The 23,588-nt window shown below is 42.3% G+C and overlaps 1 protein-coding gene across 1 annotated transcript; it reads left to right on the forward strand.

Moving 5' to 3' along the window:
• The first annotated feature begins 3,077 nt into the window (after window positions 1-3,077).
• On the forward strand, window positions 3,078-23,460 carry LOC139402244 (myosin heavy chain, fast skeletal muscle-like). Its single transcript, XM_071146342.1, has 41 exons — window positions 3,078-3,181; window positions 3,703-3,748; window positions 3,882-4,109; window positions 4,513-4,659; window positions 4,861-5,017; window positions 5,724-5,751; window positions 6,016-6,124; window positions 6,278-6,370; window positions 6,714-6,774; window positions 6,942-7,040; window positions 7,374-7,477; window positions 7,857-7,995; window positions 8,259-8,377; window positions 8,527-8,676; window positions 8,770-8,940; window positions 10,685-10,988; window positions 11,347-11,411; window positions 11,505-11,592; window positions 11,709-11,826; window positions 11,984-12,107; window positions 12,525-12,661; window positions 13,199-13,454; window positions 13,629-13,871; window positions 14,219-14,395; window positions 14,492-14,637; window positions 14,817-14,907; window positions 15,719-16,108; window positions 16,230-16,356; window positions 16,544-16,662; window positions 18,115-18,311; window positions 18,448-18,631; window positions 18,768-18,933; window positions 19,093-19,217; window positions 19,401-19,709; window positions 19,934-20,137; window positions 20,294-20,419; window positions 20,558-20,728; window positions 22,078-22,182; window positions 22,279-22,374; window positions 22,863-22,994; window positions 23,332-23,460. The coding sequence occupies exons 3-41, from the start codon at window positions 3,894-3,896 to the stop codon at window positions 23,350-23,352; spliced, it is 5,814 nt and encodes a 1,937-aa protein (XP_071002443.1). The 5' UTR covers window positions 3,078-3,181; window positions 3,703-3,748; window positions 3,882-3,893; the 3' UTR covers window positions 23,353-23,460.
• The last annotated feature ends 128 nt before the right edge of the window (window positions 23,461-23,588 follow it).

Here is a 23,588-nt window from a genome sequence, read left to right on the forward strand (position 1 = left end):
TTTCCCAGAGCCTTTGTTAGTAACGTGTCTCTTAAAAGCCTTTTCACATCTACGAGTGACCACTCGTAGAGCAGCCAAAGTGCATCGTTATTCACAGATCTCCGCTAAACATAACCCAAACTTCTTGATACTATCTGTCTGACTGTTACTACCGATAACTTCAGAACAAAGTTGACTACAAATACAAAGTTGCCAAGGAATGTTCAATTGTTATAAACAAGTGAAGGATAAAATGATAAGCTTTTCAATCATATTGAAATCAATGTAATGTTCAATCAACTGAAGTCTATTTTGCGTCCAGGCTACTATCTGTAATTTTTGCCTTGGTGTTTCATGATGTGCAACAGCATGTGAGCAAATTATGTTCCTAATCTGTAATTTGGTGCATTATTATTGGTAAAGCATAATAAGCTGCCTCATTTGCCTATTTGCAGCCATAGGTCATAATATCTCTCTAGGAGCTGATCCGTCATCTGTATTGTGGAATAATTCTAATGTTTAGGTAAGATTTGAATGGAGAAAGCTGATCCCAGAGCAGAGATGCTTTTCTTTCCATCCTATCAGTATCGACACATGGTCTAACGATGCATTTAGCAAACGCTTTCTCTACGTGCTTGTTTGGGAAACACTCTTAAAAAATGTGCTCGTATAATAATGATCATCCCAGTGCTTAAGTTACATCGCAACTGGGAAACGAGGCCCTGGCCAAATCATGTCAGCATGTCAAAACATTGATGTGAGGGGAATTTATGTTTTTTTTGGTAAATGTTCGAACTATGAGAGAATCCATGAATTATGTTTGTTGAAAAGAAGAAAGGGAGATCTGTATTTCAAACCTATTTTCTTACTTCCTAGGTCAAGCCATGGGGGGTGTACAGTATTGTATAGAGTATACTGCCAGTATACATTAAATGCCAAGATTAAAATGTCAAGCTTTTCATAAAGCATAAAATTTAGCATTTTGTTAGGAATATTGTTCAATCAAAGAAAGACTTGGCTATTGCAAGGATTCTGTTTGCTCTATTGCATCACTTCCTCTTACCAAAAGAATAACCCCATATTGTATGACATCATCAGTATCGTGTAATTATACTGCCCCTGCGATGGGGCTGGTTGTCACAAGTGGACAGAGTGTGTTTGATGACTCATAACTCCATGATGGAATAAGATATGAGGATAAAAAGGGTTCCCATTTCAACCAAAGACATTGGTTTCCTCATAAGATATTGTCACGTTGGTATGAAGGATCGGGAGACAGGCGCAGGAATGCGTAATAGGGTTTTTTTATTTCCCAAATGACAGCGTGCCGTGTTTAAGGTACAGGGACAAAGACCAAACAAACACGTATACAAAACACAGGGTTGAGACCCTAACAAAAGAGCGAGGATACATCGAAAAAATACACCGGGACGAGACCAGTAACACACATGCACACAATGATTCCACACGGGACGAAAACCGTAATCATCTGCACAATCCATAAATGCCACGAAAGCCAACACATCATAGCACAGGTACTCACACGCACCAACGGACATTGTAACAATAATCGACCGGACAATGGTGAACAAAGGGAACATTTACACAATTACTAATCACTGGGAATAGGACAGTTCTGGAGGGATCCGTGACAGATATACTGGTGATGAGAAATACACACCAGAGTAAAAAGTGACAACCAACCCCAGTCCCCCCTACTAATGTGCTGGGTGGACACAGCACCCCAAACACACAGACATTGGTTTCCTTATAAGATATACTGGTGATGAGAAATACACAGCAGAGTAAAAAGTGACAACCAACCCCGGTCCCCCCCTACTAATGTGCTGGGTGGACACAGCACCCCAAACACACAGACATTGGTTTCCTTATAAGATATACTGGTGATGAGAAATACACACCAGAGTAAAAAGTGACAACCAACCCCAGTCCCCCCTACTAATGTGCTGGGTGGACACAGCACCCCAAACACACAGACATTGGTTTCCTTATAAGATATACTGGTGATGAGAAATACACACCAGAGTAAAAAGTGACAACCAACCCCAGTCCCCCCTACTAATGTGCTGGGTGGACACAGCACCCCAAACACACAGACATTGGTTTCCTTATAAGATATACTGGTGATGAGAAATACACAGCAGAGTAAAAAGTGACAACCAACCCCGGTCCCCCCCTACTAATGTGCTGGGTGGACACAGCACCCCAAACACACAGGGTGTATTCAGGTGGTGAAAATGTCATGTAAATGTAAAGTAATCTGTTACTTTATTGTAACTATTCCCTATTCATTTTCTGACAGTTTTACTGAAGCCAGCTCAGCTGTTAAGTGGTTAACCTCAGAGTGTAATAAACGTTTGAGGCAGTTATATCGCTGTCAGCAATATGAGTGGATAAGATGATTGAAATACTGATATGTTGTTATGTAAGTCATAAGAATCCGACTGGACCGTTTTAGCCAACTGAAATGTGAGACAAATAAAAGCGTCTCGAGAATCTTTTTAATAGATCAAACTGTAGATAAATAACACATTAGATTTAACGGTTTTATAAGCTGTCATTGAAAGCCTGAATGTGTCCGTTCAAGCTTTCAAATATTAATTTAATGTGGTTCCACAGGGGTGATAAATCAAATTAAGCAAAGCACGAGGTAAAGGCCAACTCCGTCACAAGCATGAGGTGAGGAGACAGTTCAGATGTGTTTACAAGCTAAACAAATATAAATAACAGGTAAACATATATATACAATTGTTGATGAGGATTAATGCCACTAAAATGGAACTAAATCAGGTCAGATTAGATTTAATGAAAACTATTGTAGTTCTAGAGGGGCAACATGGACTCACTCCATTACAGTATATGAGGTTCAGTAGAAGTAACATTGGAATGAATTAAACTTTTGATATTGTCATAATTATTAGTAATGACATCTCTCATTTACGTAAAATCAGTGAAATTCAATTCAGAGACAAATATGACATTAAAAAGTCATGTAATGGGAGTGTGGTGCTCCTGGAAGTGGGAGGTGCTAGTGAGACACAGACACACAGAGGTCTCTCATCCAATTCATGTCCTTTCCCAGAGTGGTCCATAATTAACTTTTGCCTGGTTGGCACTTCCAACCAGATATAAGGAGGCTGAGGCCCCAGCATCCATAAGTCAGATACCTTCTTCCTCTGTGGTAAGACTCTCTCCACCTCCTTAGATTTGTACATTTGTCTCATCTTTGCACTCAGCAACTGAGGCAGTAGCTAACTGCACTGTTTGAATTGAGTGCTGCATGTCTCTTGTAAGATTTGACAATATACAATCAAGTGCCATTGGTTTTCTTTAAACGTGCATTACTTAAAATCTGTAACTTCCTTTTATGGACTAAAGTGGTGCTCCTCTACCTGTTTGTAAATTAAGGGAGTAGTCTAGAAGGCAACTGGGTTATCAGGGGTAATTATTTCAGTAGTAAAGTGAGATGCCATTAGGAAAATTAAAGTTAGCAGTTGCACCTGTAGTTTAAATTTACATGGCTTTAATTATTTTGTTAAATGTGTTTTAGACATTCAGGGGTTAACATGATAAGGATTTAGACTTGTGCTTTTTCACAACATTCAATTTGCTACATTCCAGTCATTATTGTGAGCCCTCCTCCCCTCAGCAGCCTCCACTGCTTTAGACTTGTGCGTTTTCACAACACCTTATGTTTCACAGGGTCCTCTAAGAAGTACACATTCATCTGTAGGAGGGGGAAAATAAGGTGAGACATGGTTTCAGTCTTCACATAAGAAGTGATGAGAATATTCTGAGAGAGATACCGCTCACCTAACTCTGTTGACTGGGGAGGAAGCACCACAGAGTCAATCACGTTTCATGTTTCATCTCTTTCCTAGTTATCCGTCACCATGAGTACGGACGCTGAGATGCAAATCTACGGCAAGGCTGCCATATACCTCCGTAAGCCTGAGAGGGAAAGGATTGAGGCACAAACCGCACCCTTTGATTCAAAGAACTCCTGCTATGTGACAGACAAGGTGGAGCTGTACCTTAAGGGTCTGGTCACTGCCAGGGCCGACGGGAAGTGTACTGTAACAGTCACTAAACCTGACGGCACTAAGGATGTAAGTCTGATCTGAAAAGTAGTCAAGTTCAAGTTTGTGTAATTCCTCTGTTTCATGAAAAATCCTCAAAATGATCAAAAACATTTCAATATAAAATCTTTAACAAAATAAATATTATGAAGCATTTAAAAAAAAAATCAGTAATAACAGATAGATTAGTAATGTATTTGTCTTTGTAAACAGAATATAACCTTCAAACACATCATGTTTAAAGCTGCTATTTAAAATTGGCATAGAATGTTTGATATTTACAAGTCAAGAATCACCAGTTATGTGTCAGTGGGTGATAACAAAGTAGTTGGATTAAATGTGTATATACAATTTTTTTAAAGACTAAACTTTTAAAAGCATTCAGTCATGTCCAGTTTGATCTGTGTGTAACCTAGATTTCTGACTGTTTCAGGAAGGAAAAGAGTTCAAAGATGCAGACATCTATGAGATGAACCCCCCCAAGTACGACAAGATTGAGGACATGGCCATGATGACCTACCTGAATGAAGCCTCTGTGTTGTATAACCTCAAAGAGCGTTATGCAGCATGGATGATCTATGTAAGAAACCTGCACATACAAACACACATACATGAAGATAATAAATATACACATACAGTACTACACATAAATGAATGGTAGAAACCATATCAATACAGTCGACCCACATCAGTTTACCAAAGTACACCCACATCCTCACATAATTCCAGGTAAAAGTACATCTGACTTTAGTAATCCCCTCATTTAATCACTTTCATCCAGACCTACTCTGGGCTCTTCTGTGCCACGGTGAACCCCTACAAGTGGCTCCCTGTGTACGACGCAGAGGTTGTCAACGCCTACAGAGGGAAGAAGAGGATGGAGGCTCCACCCCATATCTTCTCTGTCTCTGACAACGCCTTTCAGTTCATGATGATTGGTACGATATCTCATGGATGGCTACATGGTTGGATCAATCAATCACATTTATTTATAAATCCCTTTTTACATAAGCAGATATCAGAAAGTGCTTATACAGAAACGCAGCCTAAAACCCCAAACAGCAAGCAATGCAGATGTAGAAGGAAAAGCTAGAGGGGAACCAGGCTCTGTGGGGTGGCCAGTCCTCTTCTGGCTGTGCCGGGTGGAGATTATAAGAGTATATGGCCATTAAGGCCAGATCGTTCTACAAGATGTTCAAACATTCGTAGATGACCAGCAGGGTCAAATAATTATCACAGTGGCTATAGAGTGTGCAACAGGTCAGCACCTCAGGAGTAAATGTCAGTTGGCTTTTCATAGCCGAGCATTCAGAGGTCGAGACAGCAGGTGCGGTAGAGAGACAGAGAGAGAGAGACAGAGAGATGGTTGGTTGGTTGGTTGGATGGCTGTCCATTAAGTGCGTGTGGCTCTCAAAGTCCATGATGATGGATAGATGAACGGATGCATCAATGGAAATTTAAATATGCTTCAGAGAGGTATCTGCTGTTTTCTAGTCTAGGTAATAACAGTTTGCTGGGAATATCTGATTTCACTACCCTTGAATGGAAAATGTTCCAAAATGAAATTCATGATGATGCTATGAATTATATAATGTCCCCATAATGTGTTTTGAGTATGATAAGTAATGTGTTTTTTGGTTCCAGATAAGGAGAACCAGTCCGTCCTGATTACGTAAGTTGTTTACTAAAATGTCACTTGAGAAAGTGTTTCTATTGTAATAAGTTGGGTCACTTGGTGTGATGAAATACATGACATTATGAATGGATTAGAGCATTAGGCTATGTGTAATAACGAGTCGATGAGAAGGATTATTTGTTAAAGACTTATGTCAGAACACAGGTTAACAGTGTATTTTTCTATGCTATTTCTTAGTGAAAGCCAATCTGACACTCAAACATGTAACTAAAACCCCTCTTTCTCTGTCATATAAACCAGCGGAGAATCCGGTGCAGGAAAGACTGTCAACACCAAGCGTGTCATCCAGTACTTTGCCACCATTGCAGTGTCTGGGGCCAAGAAGGAAGCAGAACCTGGCAAAATGCAGGTAGGTTGTTCTTATGTTTGCCTTTTTAACACATTTCAGTTTGGTTGGCAGTGTAAACTGTTTTTCCAGTGGTGAATCCTCTTTCAAGCAATTGAGAAAAACTAACTTTACGATGTTACCAGTTTTTGAGCAACTTATGTTTGTCTCAATCAGGGGTCTCTTGAGGATCAGATCATTGCAGCTAACCCTCTGCTGGAGTCTTACGGTAATGCCAAGACAGTGAGGAACGACAACTCGTCTCGCTTTGTAAGTATGAAGGGCATACCGTGGAAGTTACCTTATATTGGAAAAATGTAATTCAGTAGTCCCCATTCGTTATACAGATTTACAATTTTATTTTGATCACTGATTTGTTGCTGAAAATTCAAACTTGTAATATATTCGAGGTTCTAAAATTGTAATTTCCATCTTTAAAATGTCATAATTCACATTTCCTGTTGCTGCAGGATTATTTTCCTGCCGTAGATAACTGGATCCTATATCTGTATCAAAAGAGCCAACATCTTTCCAACAAACTGTAACGTTTAAAGGGGTCTATCAAAGTAATATGTTAGATTAATTTGTTTCTAACCCCCATGCTCTACTACAGGGTAAATTCATCAGGATTCACTTCCAAGCTGGTAAACTGGCTAAAGCTGACATTGAGACCTGTGAGTTGGTTTTGATTGTTTCTCAATACTTTCCTAAATGCACACATCATTTTTTGGGGAGATCATTCAATTTAAATGTATCTCATGTTCTCTCTCTTGTTCTCTCGATCTCGCTCTCCTTTTTCTCTCTCTCTCTCTTTGTGTCGTTCACTCTCTCTCGCTCTCAGACCTGCTGGAGAAGTCCAGAGTCTCCTTCCAGCTGCCCGATGAGAGAGGCTACCACATCTTCTTCCAGATGATGACAGGCCACAAACCTGAGCTAGTTGGTACGAGAAAGTAGAGGTTCATGGGAAATTATTCCCACCCCCATCTATGGAATATATAAAAAATATTCATAGTACACACTAATAATACTATTACAATGATTACATCCAAGGTAACAAGGCATCTAGACATGGGACAGGTCTCTGGGAAATATCTATAGAGTAATACACTGTGATGCACTAGTCCACAAGTCTCAGTCTCCTCTTTATGCTATTCATTATATACTACATGTATCCTTGAGTCCATCTATTGAGTAAAGGAGGGAGAGATACTGTAAAGTAGGAGAGCAGAATTCTAAGAGATTTACCTGACAAGCTGTTCTCCGTTGTCCACAGAAATGGCGCTCATCACCACCAACCCCTACGACTTCCCAATGTGCAGTCAGGGACAGATCACTGTGGCCAGCATCAACGACAATGAAGAGCTGGATGCCACAGATGTGAGTCAAACAAAGGGTTAACCAAACTCTAGATATGGAATGGATAGGACTACCATACACACTGAATGTACTGTGAAATTCCAACTTGGTGGCAGCTGGGAATGTTCATGTATGTTTAAGTTTGATTCTAAATGCCTTGTGTTAGTTAGGCATGTGCCTCAAGGAACTCTTCGTGCCTTCCACTATAGAGCACCACTAAGTGCCCTGTGGAACTCTGCTGCCATCTACTAATGTGTTTGCCAAGCGTAATCATGTGGAACAGAGAAGCCAGTCAAATCTATCCATCCCATTTGTTCTGCAGTGAGCAGCACAGAACTGTAGTGTAACTGACCAAACTACAGTTCAGTTCATCACTGTGGTACTTCCTCTTTAATGCCAGGATGCCATTACCATCCTGGGCTTCACTAATGAAGAGAAGATTGGCATCTACAAGTTGACAGGAGCTGTATTGCACCATGGAAACTTGAAATTCAAGCAGAAGCAGCGTGAGGAGCAGGCCGAGCCAGATGGCACAGAGGGTGAGTCCCACTCATAGATATACAATATGTAGAGCATTAGTCCCATTCCCAGTCCCCAACATAGAAATAGAACACCTAAGACAGACAGTGCCACATGAACGTCAGGCAGGAGATCATTTTTGGAGAACAAATTCCAACCTCCAAATTGTGGGCGAATCAAAACCTAACCCACAAAAAAAGTTAACAAAACTATTTTGTCAGTGTGAAATCAGAAACAAGTGATCTTGTGTCCCTGAGTCTGTTGCTGTTGGTTCTCTCTCCAGTGGCTGATAAAATCGCCTACCTGCTGGGCCTGAACTCAGCTGAGATGTTGAAGGCTCTGTGCTACCCAAGAGTGAAGGTCGGCAACGAGTATGTGACCAAGGGACAGACTGTGCCTCAGGTAAGGCGGCCAAACAAATCTACCATTTTCTGAGCACTGGAATTATTTTTGGGGCGAGTGCATTGCTTTTGTTTTTCCCAAGCTTGTATCACCTTATCACTGGACATGGTCAATATCTCACGTATTAATTTGAGGTATTATCATTGCAGGTTAATAACTCAGTCAGTGCTCTGGCTAAGTCCATCTATGAGAGGATGTTCTTGTGGATGGTCATCCGTATCAATGAGATGTTGGACACCAAGAATCCAAGGCAGTTCTATATCGGTGTGCTTGACATTGCCGGGTTTGAGATCTTTGATGTGAGTATGAGACCAGAACAAGACAATTAGACGTGATTGAGATGGATTACAGTCTTGTATGATGAAATTATCTCTTTTAAATTCCATCAACAGTACAACAGCATGGAGCAGCTGTGCATCAACTTCACCAATGAGAAACTGCAACAGTTTTTCAACCACACCATGTTCGTCCTGGAGCAAGAGGAGTACAAGAAGGAGGGAATCGTCTGGGCCTTCATTGACTTCGGCATGGACTTGGCTGCCTGCATTGAGCTTATTGAGAAGGTAAGATGTCTGTGAGGATTATAATGGACCGTAACAGCAAAGCTCATATGGAACGCTGTGTAATATATTATCACAGTGATAGAACATATACAGTATTAAAATCACTGGGGCTGCCAATCGAGTCAAAAAAATCCATAATACAACCTGTGTTGTGATAATTGCGTTGTTTGCTCTATAACCTGTTAGTTTAAATGCTTTGACACCGAGATATGGGGCAGCAGGTAGCCTAGTGGTTAGAGGCAGGTAGCCTAGTGGTTAGAGCGTTGGACTAGTAACCGAAAGGTTGCAAGATCAAATCCCCGAGCTGACTAGGTAAAAATCTGTCGTTCTGCCCCTGAACAAGGCAGTTAACCCACCTAGGCCGTCATTGAAAATAAGAATTTGTTCTTAACTGACTTGCCTAGTTAAATAAGGGTAAAAGTACAAATATATACAGGCCTAAGGCCGAGACAATAAGACACAGTGGCAGAATAAATTCAACAACACCTTTGTTTCATCACAAAACCGGAGAGCAACATCTGTCCAGTGGAGTCCATAATGCAAGTAACAAACAGTTACATGACCTACAACATGGTCAATCAAGTACATTTTTCTGCCATTTTCGGACCACTAAACACTAAACAGACTAAACAGAACCACGGAGAGTTACCGCAAATCACAAAGATAACAGGAGCTGCCTCCCTCCACTATTCCAGCACCATTTCAATTTCAACATTTCAACATCATAAAATCACCTATGCTTAGTCTACAGTGAAAACGAAATTATTCCAAAAACTATTTTAGTCCAATCAACGTAAGCTAAATGTGTTTGTCCATGTTACTAATGTATGTGTTTGTGTGAGTAAGTAGAAAAACATGTTGACTCACCCTACTTGCAGAGAAACGCCAATACCATCCTCCTCTCTTTCATGTTGCAGAAACTTAAAAGCTTTGTTCTAAGCTACCTGGCTAAAATGCTTGCTCGCTATTCTAACTTCCTTTCCTGGGCAACGATTAGCTAGTAAACATCTAGCTACATATTGAACTTCCATACTCTCAGGCCAAAAGCACAATGTATTCATTTTATAGTTGGATCAGAATTGATGTTACAAATATTGGCCAGTATGGAGAATTAAGTAAAACTACGAGTACAAATCCCTATCTCCATCCAAAGCTAATTTAGGAAAGCGCCCATTTTAGCTAGCTATCCTCCAGAGGAAAACAACACAATGAGATGCAACAATTGAAGTTTCTTTCTGTCAATAACGTTTGGCTTGATTTGGTGTGAAGCCAAATCCAAACTGGCTTCACTTGACACGGTTTTTGGTGCACCAGGACCATTCACAGATTAGCTCACTCAGTTTAGCTCAACTCTGATTCGCTGTAATTGTACACAAAAAAATATCAAGGGAGGCCAAATGATCGCTGGCTTCTTTTGCATTCAATGCTACAATATCATACTATTTTTGACCAGACAGCATCAGATAGAAGGGCTACACATACAGAGACAGAGGGGCGCAGTTTTGCTCACTCTGATGCTTTACCTGGAGTGATACATTCAGCCTCTTGCTAAGCGAGACGAAAGATACATTAAATTATGTCCATTTTTTGGGGGAAGCCTCACTTCCCTTGGCACCCATTAATATATGCCACTAACTGTTGAGAACTCAATGTTTCCTATTATGTGTCCCTAAATGAATATAATCCTATAATAGCATATTTACTAAATGTAAATATCACTAATTTGAAATCTCTTTTCGTAAAGCCATTGGGCATCTTCTCCATCCTTGAAGAGGAGTGCATGTTCCCCAAGTCTTCAGACACTACCTTCAAGGACAAGCTGTACGCCCAGCATCTTGGCAAAACAAATGCGTTTGAGAAGCCCAAGCCTGCCAAAGGCAAGGCAGAGGCCCACTTCTCCCTGGTGCACTACGCCGGAACTGTGGACTACAACATCACTGGATGGCTGGAGAAGAACAAGGACCCCCTGAACGACTCAGTTTGTCAACTGTACCAGAAGTCCGCAGTCAAAATTCTGGCTGCCCTGTATCCCCCTCCCCCTCCAGAGGGTAAGACTAGCATCATGTCACAATATTTAACTAAATACTAGTTATAACTCAGACCCAAATGTTCTTTAAAGCCTTTCAATGTATTACAATTTCTCAGGGTTTATCACCGGGATGATTTACTCATACACTCGGTTAATTTAACAAAACAATAGGTGTTATTTTAAACAATCTCACTGGCAGCATTTGCCTCTAGATAAGTGTGAAGTTAACCAGAGATTCTCTGGTTTATAATTAGTGTGCTTGCTGAAGACAAGACCACTCTAGATTTCTTACATATTCTTTTTATTATTCTATTTATTCCACCCGCTCTAGGAAATTTACTTTTCTAGTTATCTTTAACTTTCCCCCATTTTAACAGATAAAGCCAAGAAAGGAGGCAAGAAGAAGGGTGGTTCCATGCAGACTGTGTCCTCTCAGTTCAGGGTGAGCTTTTTAAATGTGTATATTCAGTCCTTCAAAAGGTGCATTGATTATCAAAAATTATATCTGTGAAAATGGTTTGTAACCCTCTTACAGGAGAACTTACATAAGCTGATGACCAACTTGAGGAGCACTCATCCTCACTTTGTGCGCTGCCTGATCCCCAACGAGTCAAAGACTCCAGGTACAGGAAATATTGACTTGAATATGTCATCTTATCAGTAAAGTATCAGTAACCTTAACAATCCCAGTCTATAACCTGTTTATGAGTATTAAAAGATAATTGTTTTGTTTTACCAGGTCTGATGGAGAACTTCCTGGTTATCCACCAACTCAGGTGTAATGGTGTACTGGAGGGTATCAGGATCTGCAGAAAGGGATTCCCCAGCAGAATCATCTATGCTGACTTCAAACAGAGGTACATACGCACACACATACACAGACACACACACACATACACACACCCCATAAAATATCTGCTCCAAGGGTTTTCCCAGCATCAGAATAGTCTTACCTTTGACGAAATATAACCAACAAATTACAACTTGACATGTTAAAAATGTCTCCTCATTCAGGTACAAAGTACTGAATGCCAGTGTCATCCCTGAGGGCCAGTTCATGGACAACAAGAAGGCTTCTGAGAAGCTGCTTGGGTCCATTGATGTGAATCACGAGGATTACAAGTTTGGACACACCAAGGTCAGTCAAAACCCCCCAGTAAAAGCTGACAACAAAACACAACTTGAATAATAATTTAAACCTTTACCATATAAAATCTCTCCAGGTGATCTATCCATCCGTATGTTCTTTCTTCTTCATTTAACTAATGGAAAAGGTGGAAAAACATTGTTCTGTTTTTCTTCAGTCCTTCATCACAAGTATAGAAGAGAAACTAAAGTCATTATAATTTGCATTGTGATAGAGTGGTATAGTTGCAGTTATCTGTGTACATTATTGATCTACAACTGTACAATAACTAACAACTTAGAAACAACCTGTCACATGGTTTGTTTGTAACCGTTGCAAAGTTAATGTTGTTTAAATCAATCTAGTGGTTTGACCCTTTCTATCGGTCACCATCTGTGGTTCCATTGACCGTGTTAACCTGTGTCTCAGGTGTTCTTCAAAGCCGGTCTGCTGGGTGTCCTGGAGGAGATGAGAGATGAGAAGCTGGCCACTCTGGTCGGCATGGTCCAGGCTCTCAGCCGTGGATTCCTCATGAGGAGAGAGTTTAGCAAGATGATGGAGAGGAGGTGAGGAATAGTAGACATCTTGGCAAAGCTTTCTGTCAACCACTTGTATCTAATGCATTATGATTACATACTGTATATGAGTTGTTCAGAATGAGAAAGTACATCTTATAATGGTCTACTAAAGCTTTTGGGTTAATTCATTTAGTCCAGAAATGGATGTAGCAACTAAGGATTCTAGCTTTATAGCTGCAGTTTGAGACTTGGCTGTTCAATTGTCATTTAAATGTGTGGTATTTACCCATTCATTCTTGAAGAATATAAAATGTCTCATGAGCTTAGCATGCGCGACCTGTCAGATCTTGCATCTAGAGCACTGTCTATGAATTTAGGAGGGGTTACATTTCCCTAGCCCCATTCCTCAGCTGTAAACAAACAGTGGCAGGTGGTTCTGTTTTGTTGTTCATCTAATCCCACCATCTAATCACTCACCATGTAAACAAACAGTGGCAGGTGGTTCTGTTTTGTTGTTCATCTAATCCCAGAATATAGGTTTAAGCATGTCACTCACCATGCTATTCTATTCTTTCTGTCGACCAGAGAATCAATTTACGCCATCCAGTACAACATCCGCTCATTCATGAATGTCAAAACCTGGCCATGGATGAAGTTGTACTTCAAGATCAAGCCCCTGCTGCAGAGCGCTGAGACTGAGAAGGAGCTGGCCAACATGAAGGAGAACTATGACAAGATGACGGCAGACCTGGCCAAGGCTCTGTCCACGAAGAAGCAAATGGAGGAGAAGCTGGTGGCCTTGACGCAGGAGAAGAACGACCTGGCACTCCAAGTCGCATCTGTGAGTGAAAAAAAAAACTTAATTAAAGGCAAAATTACATATGAACACACATTTGTATTGCCAATGTTATATATCTCATGAATTTCTATTGATTTGCTCTGACCTCTGAGTAAAATGTATATTTTGATACACAAAGTGAGGCCTCTGATTTGTTTACCCCTGTTCTGAAACCAGGAAGGAGAGAGTCTGAACGATGCTGAGGAAAGGTGTGAGGGGCTCATCAAGAGCAAGATCCAGCAGGAGGCCAAACTCAAAGAGACGACCGAGAGGCTGGAGGATGAGGAGGAGATCAATGCTGAGTTGACTGCTAAGAAGAGGAAGCTGGAGGATGAGTGCTCTGAGCTGAAGAAGGACATTGATGACCTGGAGCTCACCCTGGCCAAAGTGGAGAAGGAGAAGCACGCCACTGAAAATAAGGTATTGTGTCTTACCATAGACAGTCTAACCAACAATAATCAACTCAAAACATAGCTTTACAGCATTGGATTTCAAGTTGTATTGTGGGTGCAGGAAATATTAAGACACAACAGAGGAATTTCAGTTGTGGGGTACTCCCAACATTCATTGCATGTTCTACTCCCCCTCATTTATGACTTCCATTCAGTACACTGGCATGGTGAACACTGACATCTAGTGTTGAATCTATAGTACAGTAATTGTTAATGCTGTGCAAATCTAAATGAAATGAATGCAATATTTAACAAACTAAATCTCCCCTTTATGGTGAAGTGACCAAAGACTCATTTTGATGTTGCCGTTTTCAGGTTAAAAACCTGACAGAGGAGATGGCGTCTATGGATGAGAGTGTTGCCAAGCTGACCAAGGAGAAGAAAGCCCTCCAAGAGGCCCACCAGCAGACACTGGATGACCTGCAGGCAGAGGAGGACAAAGTCAACACTCTGACCAAGGCCAAGACCAAGCTGGAACAGCAAGTGGACGACGTGAGTGGAGTTTGACATTTTGGCCATGATAGTATGTAAGATTATATTATCTTCAGTTGTTTAGATTTTAACAATATATGTGTTTTTATCTTATAGCTTGAGGGTTCTCTGGAGCAAGAGAAGAAGCTCCGTATGGACCTTGAGAGATCCAAGAGAAAGCTGGAGGGAGATCTGAAACTGGCCCAGGAGTCCATAATGGACCTGGAGAATGACAAGCAGCAAGCTGATGAGAAAATCAAGAAGTAAACACAAACAAATGACTACACTATTAGCTGCTATAATGGTTGTTCTTGACTAATTCTTGTAATTATGAATTAGCATTTACATGTGATTCTTAAAAGCAAAGTGAATGGTATGATTCTCTCCCTTTACACTATCAAACCAAAACCAACTCTACAATCAACGTGTTTGTGTTTCTTAGGAAGGAGTTTGAGACCACCCAGCTCCTCAGCAAGGTTGAGGATGAGCAGTCTCTGGGAGCTCAGCTGCAGAAGAAGATCAAGGAACTCCAGGTACAGTACAGGATATAAGCTCCAGTACAGAAGAGCACAGACTTGAATAATTTCCTTTAAAAATAATTATACTTTTTCTGGCAGCAGATAGTTTTCCAGGTGGCTTCTGATGGCTCAGTAGGATGGAAGATGGTGTTTCTTGTTGGTGCTTCTTACCATCCCCACTCAGCCCTCAATGACAATATCCATGTTAAAATGGCTTATATCTGGGCCTCCCGGGTGGCGCAGTGGTTAAGGGCAGCTGTGCCATCAGAGACTCTGGGTTCACGCCCAGGCTCTGTCGTAACCGACCGGGAGGTCCGTGGGGCGATACACAATTGGCCTAGTGTCGCCCGGGTTAGGGAGTGGTTGGCCGGTAGGGATATTCTTTTCTCATCGTGCACCAGCGACTCCTATGGAGAGCAGTGCGCGCTAACCAAGGTTGCCTCCATTGGTGGGGCTGGCTTCCGGGTTGGATGTGTTAAGAAGCAGTGCGGCTTGGTTGGGTTGTGTTTCGGAGGACGCATGACTTTCAACCTTCGTCTCTCCCGAGCCCGTATGGGAGTTGTAGCGATGAGATAAGATACTAAACAATTGGATACCACGAAATTGGGGAGAAAACGGGGTAAAATGTAATAAATAAATACATGTCTAACTTCTTACCTTTGAGGATTTGGCTCCTGCATGGGACACTGTCTACTAAATGTATTAGTGTAACTGGGTTTTTATTAAACACATTTATGCAAAATATACATACTATTATTACTTTGTGAGGTTCAATTGTTTCAACTGTATTGTAGTGTTCATCCCCCTGCTCCTGCCCCTGTTCTAGGCCCGTATTGAGGAGCTGGAGGAGGAAATTGAGGCTGAGCGTGCTGCCAGGGCTAAGGTTGAGAAGCAGAGGGCCGATCTCTCCAGGGAACTTGAGGAGATCAGCGAGAGGCTGGAGGAGGCCGGAGGCGCCACTGCTGCTCAGATTGAGATGAACAAGAAGCGTGAGGCTGAGTTCCAGAAGCTGCGTCGTGATCTTGAAGAGTCCACTCTGCAGCATGAGGCCACAGCCGCCGCTCTGCGCAAGAAGCAGGCCGACAGTGTGGCTGAGCTCGGGGAGCAGATCGACAACCTGCAGCGCGTCAAGCAGAAGCTGGAGAAGGAGAAGAGCGAATACAAGATGGAGATTGATGACCTCTCTAGCAACATGGAGGCCGTCGCCAAGGCTAAGGTGAGTAGTGATGTTTTGGTCAAGCAGTGTTGAGGGGGGTCAACTACATCACCATTCAAGTGAACTGAAGTTGACAGGAGTCACATATATGACGTAATGATGGAACATGTTTCACTAACAGGGCAATCTGGAGAAGATGTGCCGTACTCTTGAGGACCAGCTGAGTGAGCTCAAGACTAAGAATGATGAGAATGTTCGCCAGGTCAACGACATCAGCGGACAGAGAGCCAGACTCCTGACAGAAAATGGTACCTTCAACAATGAACAACAAGCCAATGCTTTCCTTCAGTAGAACACAACATGTATTAGGGGCTATATCCACATAGTTTCTACTGTACTATTCACCACCTAACATTGCCCTATGATACCTCAGAATCCATTATTAATCTTAGAGAACAGAGACCCTATTAACAAGATGTTACTCTGTCCCTGCAGGTGAGTTTGGCCGCCAGCTGGAGGAGAAGGAAGCCCTGGTGTCTCAGCTGACCAGAGGAAAACAGGCCTTCACCCAGCAGGTGGAGGAGCTGAAGAGGGCGATTGAGGAGGAGGTCAAGGTAAGGGACCCAAGATGGAGAGTTTAGAGCCATATCTTTACATAGACGGTGACTACACCACCCTCAGACTCCTAGTGTCTCTCCACCCTCAGAGACTCCTACTGTCTCTCTACCCTCAGAGACTCCTACTGTCTCTCCACCCTCAGAGACTTCTACTGTCTCTCAACGCTCAGAGACTCCTACTGTCTCTCCACCGCCATGTTTAGTTTTGCCCAACCTAGATTGAGGCACAGACACGGTCTCAATGGGGATAGCTGATCTGACTACACTGACTGTGCTAGTGGCAGACTCTACTAAGCTGACAGGCTGGCTAACAGCCTGCTGCCTGGCCTGCGCCCTATCTCAATGTGGAGCTAGAGCCCTGTCTACTTACATAGATAAGATGAGAGCACCCCTCCAGCTAGGATGATCCTGCTTGTGGGCGAGTCCCAGAAAGTTGGCCAATTATCTACAAATTCTATCTTTTGGGAGGGGCAGAGAACAGTTTTCAACCAGCGATTGAGTTGTGAGACTCTGCTGTAGAGCTCATCACTCCCCCTAACTGGGAGGGGGCCAGAGACAATTACTTGATGCCGATACATCTTTCTAGCTGATTTACACACTGAAGCTATGTTGCGCTTGGTGACCTCTGATTGTTTCATCCTAACATCGTTGGTGCTGACGTGGATAACAATATCCCTATACTCTCTACACTCGCCAGTTTTAGCCTTAGCCAGCAACATCTTCAGATTAGCCTTAACGTCGGTAGCCCTGCCCCCTGGTAAACAGTGTATGATCGCTGGATGATTATTTTTAAGTCTAATACTGCGGGTAATGGAGTCACCAATGACTAGGGTGTTCAATTTGTCAGAGCTAATGGTGGGAGGCTTTGGCGTCTCAGACCCCGTAACGGGTGGAGGAGAGACCAGAGGAGGCTCGGCCTCTGACTCCGACTCGTTGCTTAATGGGGAAAACCGGTTGAAAGTTTCTGTCGGCTGAATGAGCGACACCGGTTGAGCATTCCTACAGCATTTCCTTCCAGAAGCCATGAGAAATTGTCCGGCTGCGGGGACCGTGCGAGGGGATTAATACTACTATCTGTACTTATTGGTGGCACAGACGCTGTTTCACCCTTTCCTACTGGGCTTGCAGCACGGCTATCCTCACCATAAGGCGATAGTTCTCCTGTATATTATGAGTAAAGCGACTGCAATTAGAAGGAATCATGTTAATGTTACTACATAGCTTCGGCTGGTGGAGGTCGTGTAGAACCATGTCCAGATAAAGCGTCAGGGGTGAAAAAGTTGAATGAGGGAAAAAAAAAATATATATAAAACGGTAATTAAAAAGTAAAAAACGTAATTTTGGCAGGTAGCAAAGTAACGTTAGCAACCAACTGCACAGCTTCACGTAAACAAGTCCACATAATTTGTTTGACTATCGCACTCATCTCCTTGTCTTTCTTTCTCACAGGCTAAAAACGCACTGGCCCACGGTGTCCAGTCTGCCCGTCATGACTGTGACCTCCTGAGGGAGCAGTTTGAGGAGGAGCAGGAGGCCAAGGCAGAGCTGCAACGCGGCATGTCCAAGGCCAACAGTGAGGTGGCTCAGTGGAGGACTAAGTATGAAACTGATGCTATCCAGCGCACAGAGGAGCTGGAGGAGGCCAAGTGAGTCGCACGCAACAGAAACAACTCAGATATGGTGTGGATGGTGAGGGTGGCAGGGGGCTCTGACAAAATGTTACATCAATATGTATTGTAACATATCTTTCACACCATAAAACCGACCTCTGTTGTCCTATAGGAAGAAGCTGGCTCAGCGTCTGCAGGATGCTGAGGAGACCATTGAGGCGACCAACTCCAAGTGCGCCTCCCTGGAGAAGACCAAGCAGAGGCTGCAAGGAGAGGTGGAGGACCTCATGATTGATGTTGAGAGAGCCAACGCATTGGCCGCCAACCTCGACAAGAAGCAAAGGAACTTTGACAAGGTGAAAATGAATAAACCTCACCTTAGGCTGATATTTACTGTCTGCTATATGATCAATTGTAGTATAATTGTAGCATATTCATAATTCAAAACTCTTCATCAATGACTTCTGATGAAAATCCCATGGATTCTCCTAGGTTCTGGCAGAGTGGAAGCAGAAGTATGAGGAGGGCCAGGCTGAGCTGGAAGGAGCTCAGAAGGAGGCTCGCTCTATGAGCACTGAACTCTTCAAGATGAAGAACTCCTACGAGGAGGCTCTGGATCATCTGGAGACTCTGAAGAGAGAGAACAAGAACCTGCAACGTGAGCATTTGACAGCGATTCTATTTGGCTTATGTTTAATTAGCAAGATAAATTGCTGTTAATGAATTCACTGTTATTATGATTCAATATCAACTTCAGTACATTGACATATCCACTTAAAATCCCCCAAGTCTAAACTTCTTGTGTGTGTGTGTGCAGAGGAGATCTCTGACCTGACTGAGCAGATCGGAGAGACTGGCAAGAGCATCCATGAGCTGGAGAAGGCCAAGAAGACCGTGGAGACAGAGAAGTCTGAGATCCAGACCGCTCTGGAGGAGGCTGAGGTACAAACTACAGCTGTTTGATGGGGAAAGCAGTGTTAAACTAGCCAACACCAGCTACAGTCCAATGATCCCTGTATTGGAGTTTATTGTAGTCACATATATATATATATATATTTACATCCTTGTGTTATATACATACAAATGTATTTAACACAATTCACATGACTGCTTCTGTTTGTCCAGGGAACACTGGAGCATGAGGAATCCAAGATTCTGCGTGTGCAGCTGGAGCTGAACCAGATCAAGGGTGAGGTAGACAGGAAGATCGCTGAGAAGGACGAGGAGATGGAGCAGATCAAGAGGAACAGCCAGAGGGTGGTTGACTCCATGCAGAGCACCCTGGACTCTGAGGTCAGGAGCAGGAATGACGCCCTGAGGGTGAAGAAGAAGATGGAGGGAGACCTGAACGAGATGGAGATCCAGCTGAGCCACTCCAACAGGCAGGCCGCTGAGGCCCAGAAACAGCTGAGGAATGTCCAGGGACAGCTCAAGGTAAAGGGACTGGGACATCAGGTTAAAACACCTGAACATGGAGAGGGATTTGTTTGTGAATCTGTAGAAAATAATAGAACAGAGGATTTGAATAGAGTGGTTTATGTACTAAAGGTAGCGATTCTGGGGAAATTCTTACCACTGATCGATCCTATCGATCCTCATCGATCCTATCACCTCTACTTCCACAAGTCCTAATGAACGTATGTCATTGTGAACCCCAGGATGCCCAATTGCACCTTGATGACGCCGTCCGTGTCGCAGAAGACATGAAGGAGCAGGCAGCCATGGTGGAGCGCAGAAACGGTCTGATGGTGGCTGAAATCGAGGAGCTGAGAGTTGCTCTGGAGCAGACAGAAAGAGGCCGCAAAGTGGCTGAGACTGAGCTGGTAGACGCCAGCGAGCGTGTTGGACTGCTGCACTCCCAGGTATGGGTCAAAGCCATTTCTAATGAAACTCAAACAAGCATACAATTTAAACACACCTGGAATTTGACAGTGCTTGCCTTAGATTTTCATAATTTCAGTCTTGAGACTTGCAAGTTCCCTTGAGAGTCAAACAAATCATCTTGCTTACTCCTTCAGAACACCAGCCTTCTGAACACCAAGAAGAAGCTGGAGACTGACCTCGTGCAGGTGCAGGGAGAGGTAGACGACATCGTCCAGGAGGCCAGGAATGCAGAGGAGAAAGCCAAGAAGGCAATCACTGACGTGAGTCCTTGAATTGCATCATCTTGATTTGTCCCTAAGGGCCAATGGTAGCTGGGCTGGTTAAGAACAACAAAGATGTCAGAGGGATGTTATGATTTTTGCCGATTGGTGCATAAATTAAACAAACTATTATTCCAGGCGGCCATGATGGCTGAGGAGCTGAAGAAGGAGCAGGACACCAGCTCTCACCTGGAGAGGATGAAGAAGAACCTGGAGGTCACAGTCAAGGACCTGCAGCACCGCCTGGATGAGGCTGAAAATCTGGCCATGAAGGGAGGCAAGAAGCAGCTCCAGAAACTGGAGTCCAGGGTGAGTTACCAGCAGGGTGGATTAGGGTGGATTGAAAGACTGATTGCTGGAAATGTATTTGATCATTTAAAAATAAACAGGAACATTGTTTAATGACTTGTTCTCACAATAACCCACCTAGATCAGGGGTTCCCAAATTTCTTTGCATCGGGGACCACCCCTTTTGTGGTAGTGAAGTCATCAGGGACCTCCCTAATAATAACAGAACACAACTCATACTTTAAAGTGCGATAAAAATAGCATCCACGCAGATTTTCTATGACTTCTTCAGTGCATGACTGGACTAACCAAGTCTCGGGAAATATTTCCCTGGGAAATAACATTTTTCGGTCCCCCCTGGAGTGGATCCAAGACCTTTAAATAAATTCAAATGTATTAATCTAGTTGCTTCGATCAGGTTTAAACTGTTGTCACAGCAACTTCTTCTAATCTGCCATTTCATTCATAATAATAATTCACAATACATTTCAACACACAATATAATATACATTCATCGAATTATTGTCATAGTAATAATTTCTCTCTCTATTGTTACGTTTCATTCACTGGCCGTTGCTAGGGAAGCTAGCGTTGCTATGCGGGGCTACCAGCTAGCAGGCTAATGGCTGAATTAGCTTGTAGGCTAGCGGACATGAATAAGTTCATAAAACCTGAAAACACAACATAACATCTCAACAAACATATGTACATGCTCCAAAAACATTACCGTCTTGAATATGGTGATTTTACACTCGCTTACTTTCAAAATAAAGATTTTAAAATGTATTTATGTCGGTGCTTCTGTCTTGCTGTTGACTCAAATGGCAAACTACTCTCAACTGCCAGAGCGCGAGCTCCATAATAGAAGCAATGTCACAACATTAAAACATGCGAGTGGCGGCCTCTAGTCGCCGTACTGGTACTGCACCATACACCACAAAACGCATGACAAAATGGTTAAAAGTCATATTTCAAATACAAGAAGAATTGAGTTGTGAGCCTCCCAGACCCGTTATTTAATCTAAGAGTTAATAACATTCATTGTGGATGAATAATATTATATTGTACTGTATTGCACCCTCTAAACGTTTTGCCAAGATCCCGGGCTGTTTAATCTGTTCTTGCTATAAATATTCATAAACAAATTGAAATGTAAATTCCACTTTGAGAACCACTGACCTAGATAATGAAAAGGTGTTGTTATTATTACAGACCCCTTCAATAAATGTTTTAAAAGAGTACATAGGAACAGATTACAATTGTGCCCCTTGACTGGGTAGAAGACTATACCTCTGTTTTAAATTTGTTTTGTTAATTAAGTCCGATTTCACGACCTCTAACAAACTCCTACGTTTATTTCTTCCACAAAGGTGCGTGAGCTTGAGACTGAGGTGGAGGCCGAGCAGAGAAGAGGTGTAGATGCAGTCAAGGGAGTCCGCAAGTATGAGCGCAGAGTCAAGGAGCTCACTTACCAGGTAAGAGAAAGTGCCTTCTTCACACACTTGACACTAACACAGACAGGTTTGTGTATAAAACTCTTGTGACATTGATTCTTTGCTCTTCTCCCACAGACTGAGGAGGATAAGAAGAACGTTAACAGACTTCAGGACCTGGTAGATAAGCTGCAGATGAAAGTGAAGGCCTACAAGAGGCATTCTGAGGAATCGGTGAGTCTGAGAGCATACATTCGAAAATGTAGTTTTTCTCTACAAAACGTAATGTGCATATGGTTTAGTTGAAGTGTTGCTACAGCACACCTGTCAACAATGACAATTAATAGTGCAAGTACATGCTGAAGAAATTATACTCATTTGTGAGTGTCCCCTATGCCAATGTGTTACCAACTTAAAGGAGAGGGGGTTGGAATATTAATTTGCTGGTCGAGTTGTAGTGCTGGCGGCATCTGTTTGTTCCCTCTCCCTTCTGCTGCCTTACCATCTATCTTCCTATATACATTGCTATCCTAAATCTGCCAATATTTTTATTTGCTACCTGCCACTCACTTTCTCTGCAGTATCATATATCTCTCCCTGTATACATTGCTATCCTAAATCTGCCAATATTTGTTTTGTTGAAAAAATTATTGATATTTGCTACCTGAAGCTTTAAACTTTAAATGCTGATGTTCTGCTCTCCCTCTCTTTTCCTCACCCAGGAGGAAGCAGCAAACCAGCACATGTCTAAGTTCAGGAAGGTTCAGCATGAGCTGGAGGAGGCTGAGGAGCGTGCTGACATCGCTGAGACTCAGGTCAACAAGCTCAGAGCCAAGACCCGTGACTCTGGAAAGGTACAGAACTGCTGCTAGACCTGTACCTGACTCATGTTTAGATATGACCACATCAACACCACCTATGAATCAGTCTTCTCAGAGGTCAATACAGACCTTTTACACTCACTCAATAAGCACATTTCAGGGCAACAAAAAAAAACACACAAAAAATTCAAGTTGGTAGTTCAAAATTGAAATTCCAACCTGAGCACTGAGCATTAAATGCTTGATCCAATATATTCTATCCGTATATTTATCATGTTGATTATTATTACTGATCCATTATATTCTATCCATATATTTATCATGTTCATTATTACTACTGATCCATTATATTATTTATTTCTTCTTACAGGGTAAAGAAGTTGCTGAATAAACAAGACCAAAGTATTGAAGATCAAAGTCTTACCATTTTCCTGTGATGCATAAAATATGATTTTCATGGTGAAATGTTGACCATTGATTAAAAACATGTAGGCCTACATAGACTTTGTGACTGTGGACTTATTATCAGCAAACAGCTTTTTTATACCATAAAATATATTGTTCTTTAATTAATGGAGCAATCTGGGATTTGAACAACAATAGTGGTCACCCCGACAAAGCAGTTTT

This window comes from Oncorhynchus clarkii, unplaced genomic scaffold (assembly GCF_045791955.1).
Source record: "Oncorhynchus clarkii lewisi isolate Uvic-CL-2024 unplaced genomic scaffold, UVic_Ocla_1.0 unplaced_contig_1334_pilon_pilon, whole genome shotgun sequence".
In the NCBI taxonomy this organism is placed as follows: Eukaryota; Metazoa; Chordata; class Actinopteri; order Salmoniformes; family Salmonidae; genus Oncorhynchus; species Oncorhynchus clarkii.

Excerpts from the sequence above, each read along its gene's own strand:
- LOC139402244 (XM_071146342.1), top strand. The coding sequence starts at position 3,894 with ATGAGTACGGACGCTGAGATGCAAATCTACGGCAAGGCTGCCATATAC. Across the intron at positions 8,378-8,526 it reads AGGGACAGACTGTGCCTCAG|GTTAATAACTCAGTCAGTGC; the intron begins GTAAGGCGGCCA and ends TTATCATTGCAG. Across the intron at positions 13,872-14,218 it reads AGCACGCCACTGAAAATAAG|GTTAAAAACCTGACAGAGGA; the intron begins GTATTGTGTCTT and ends TGCCGTTTTCAG.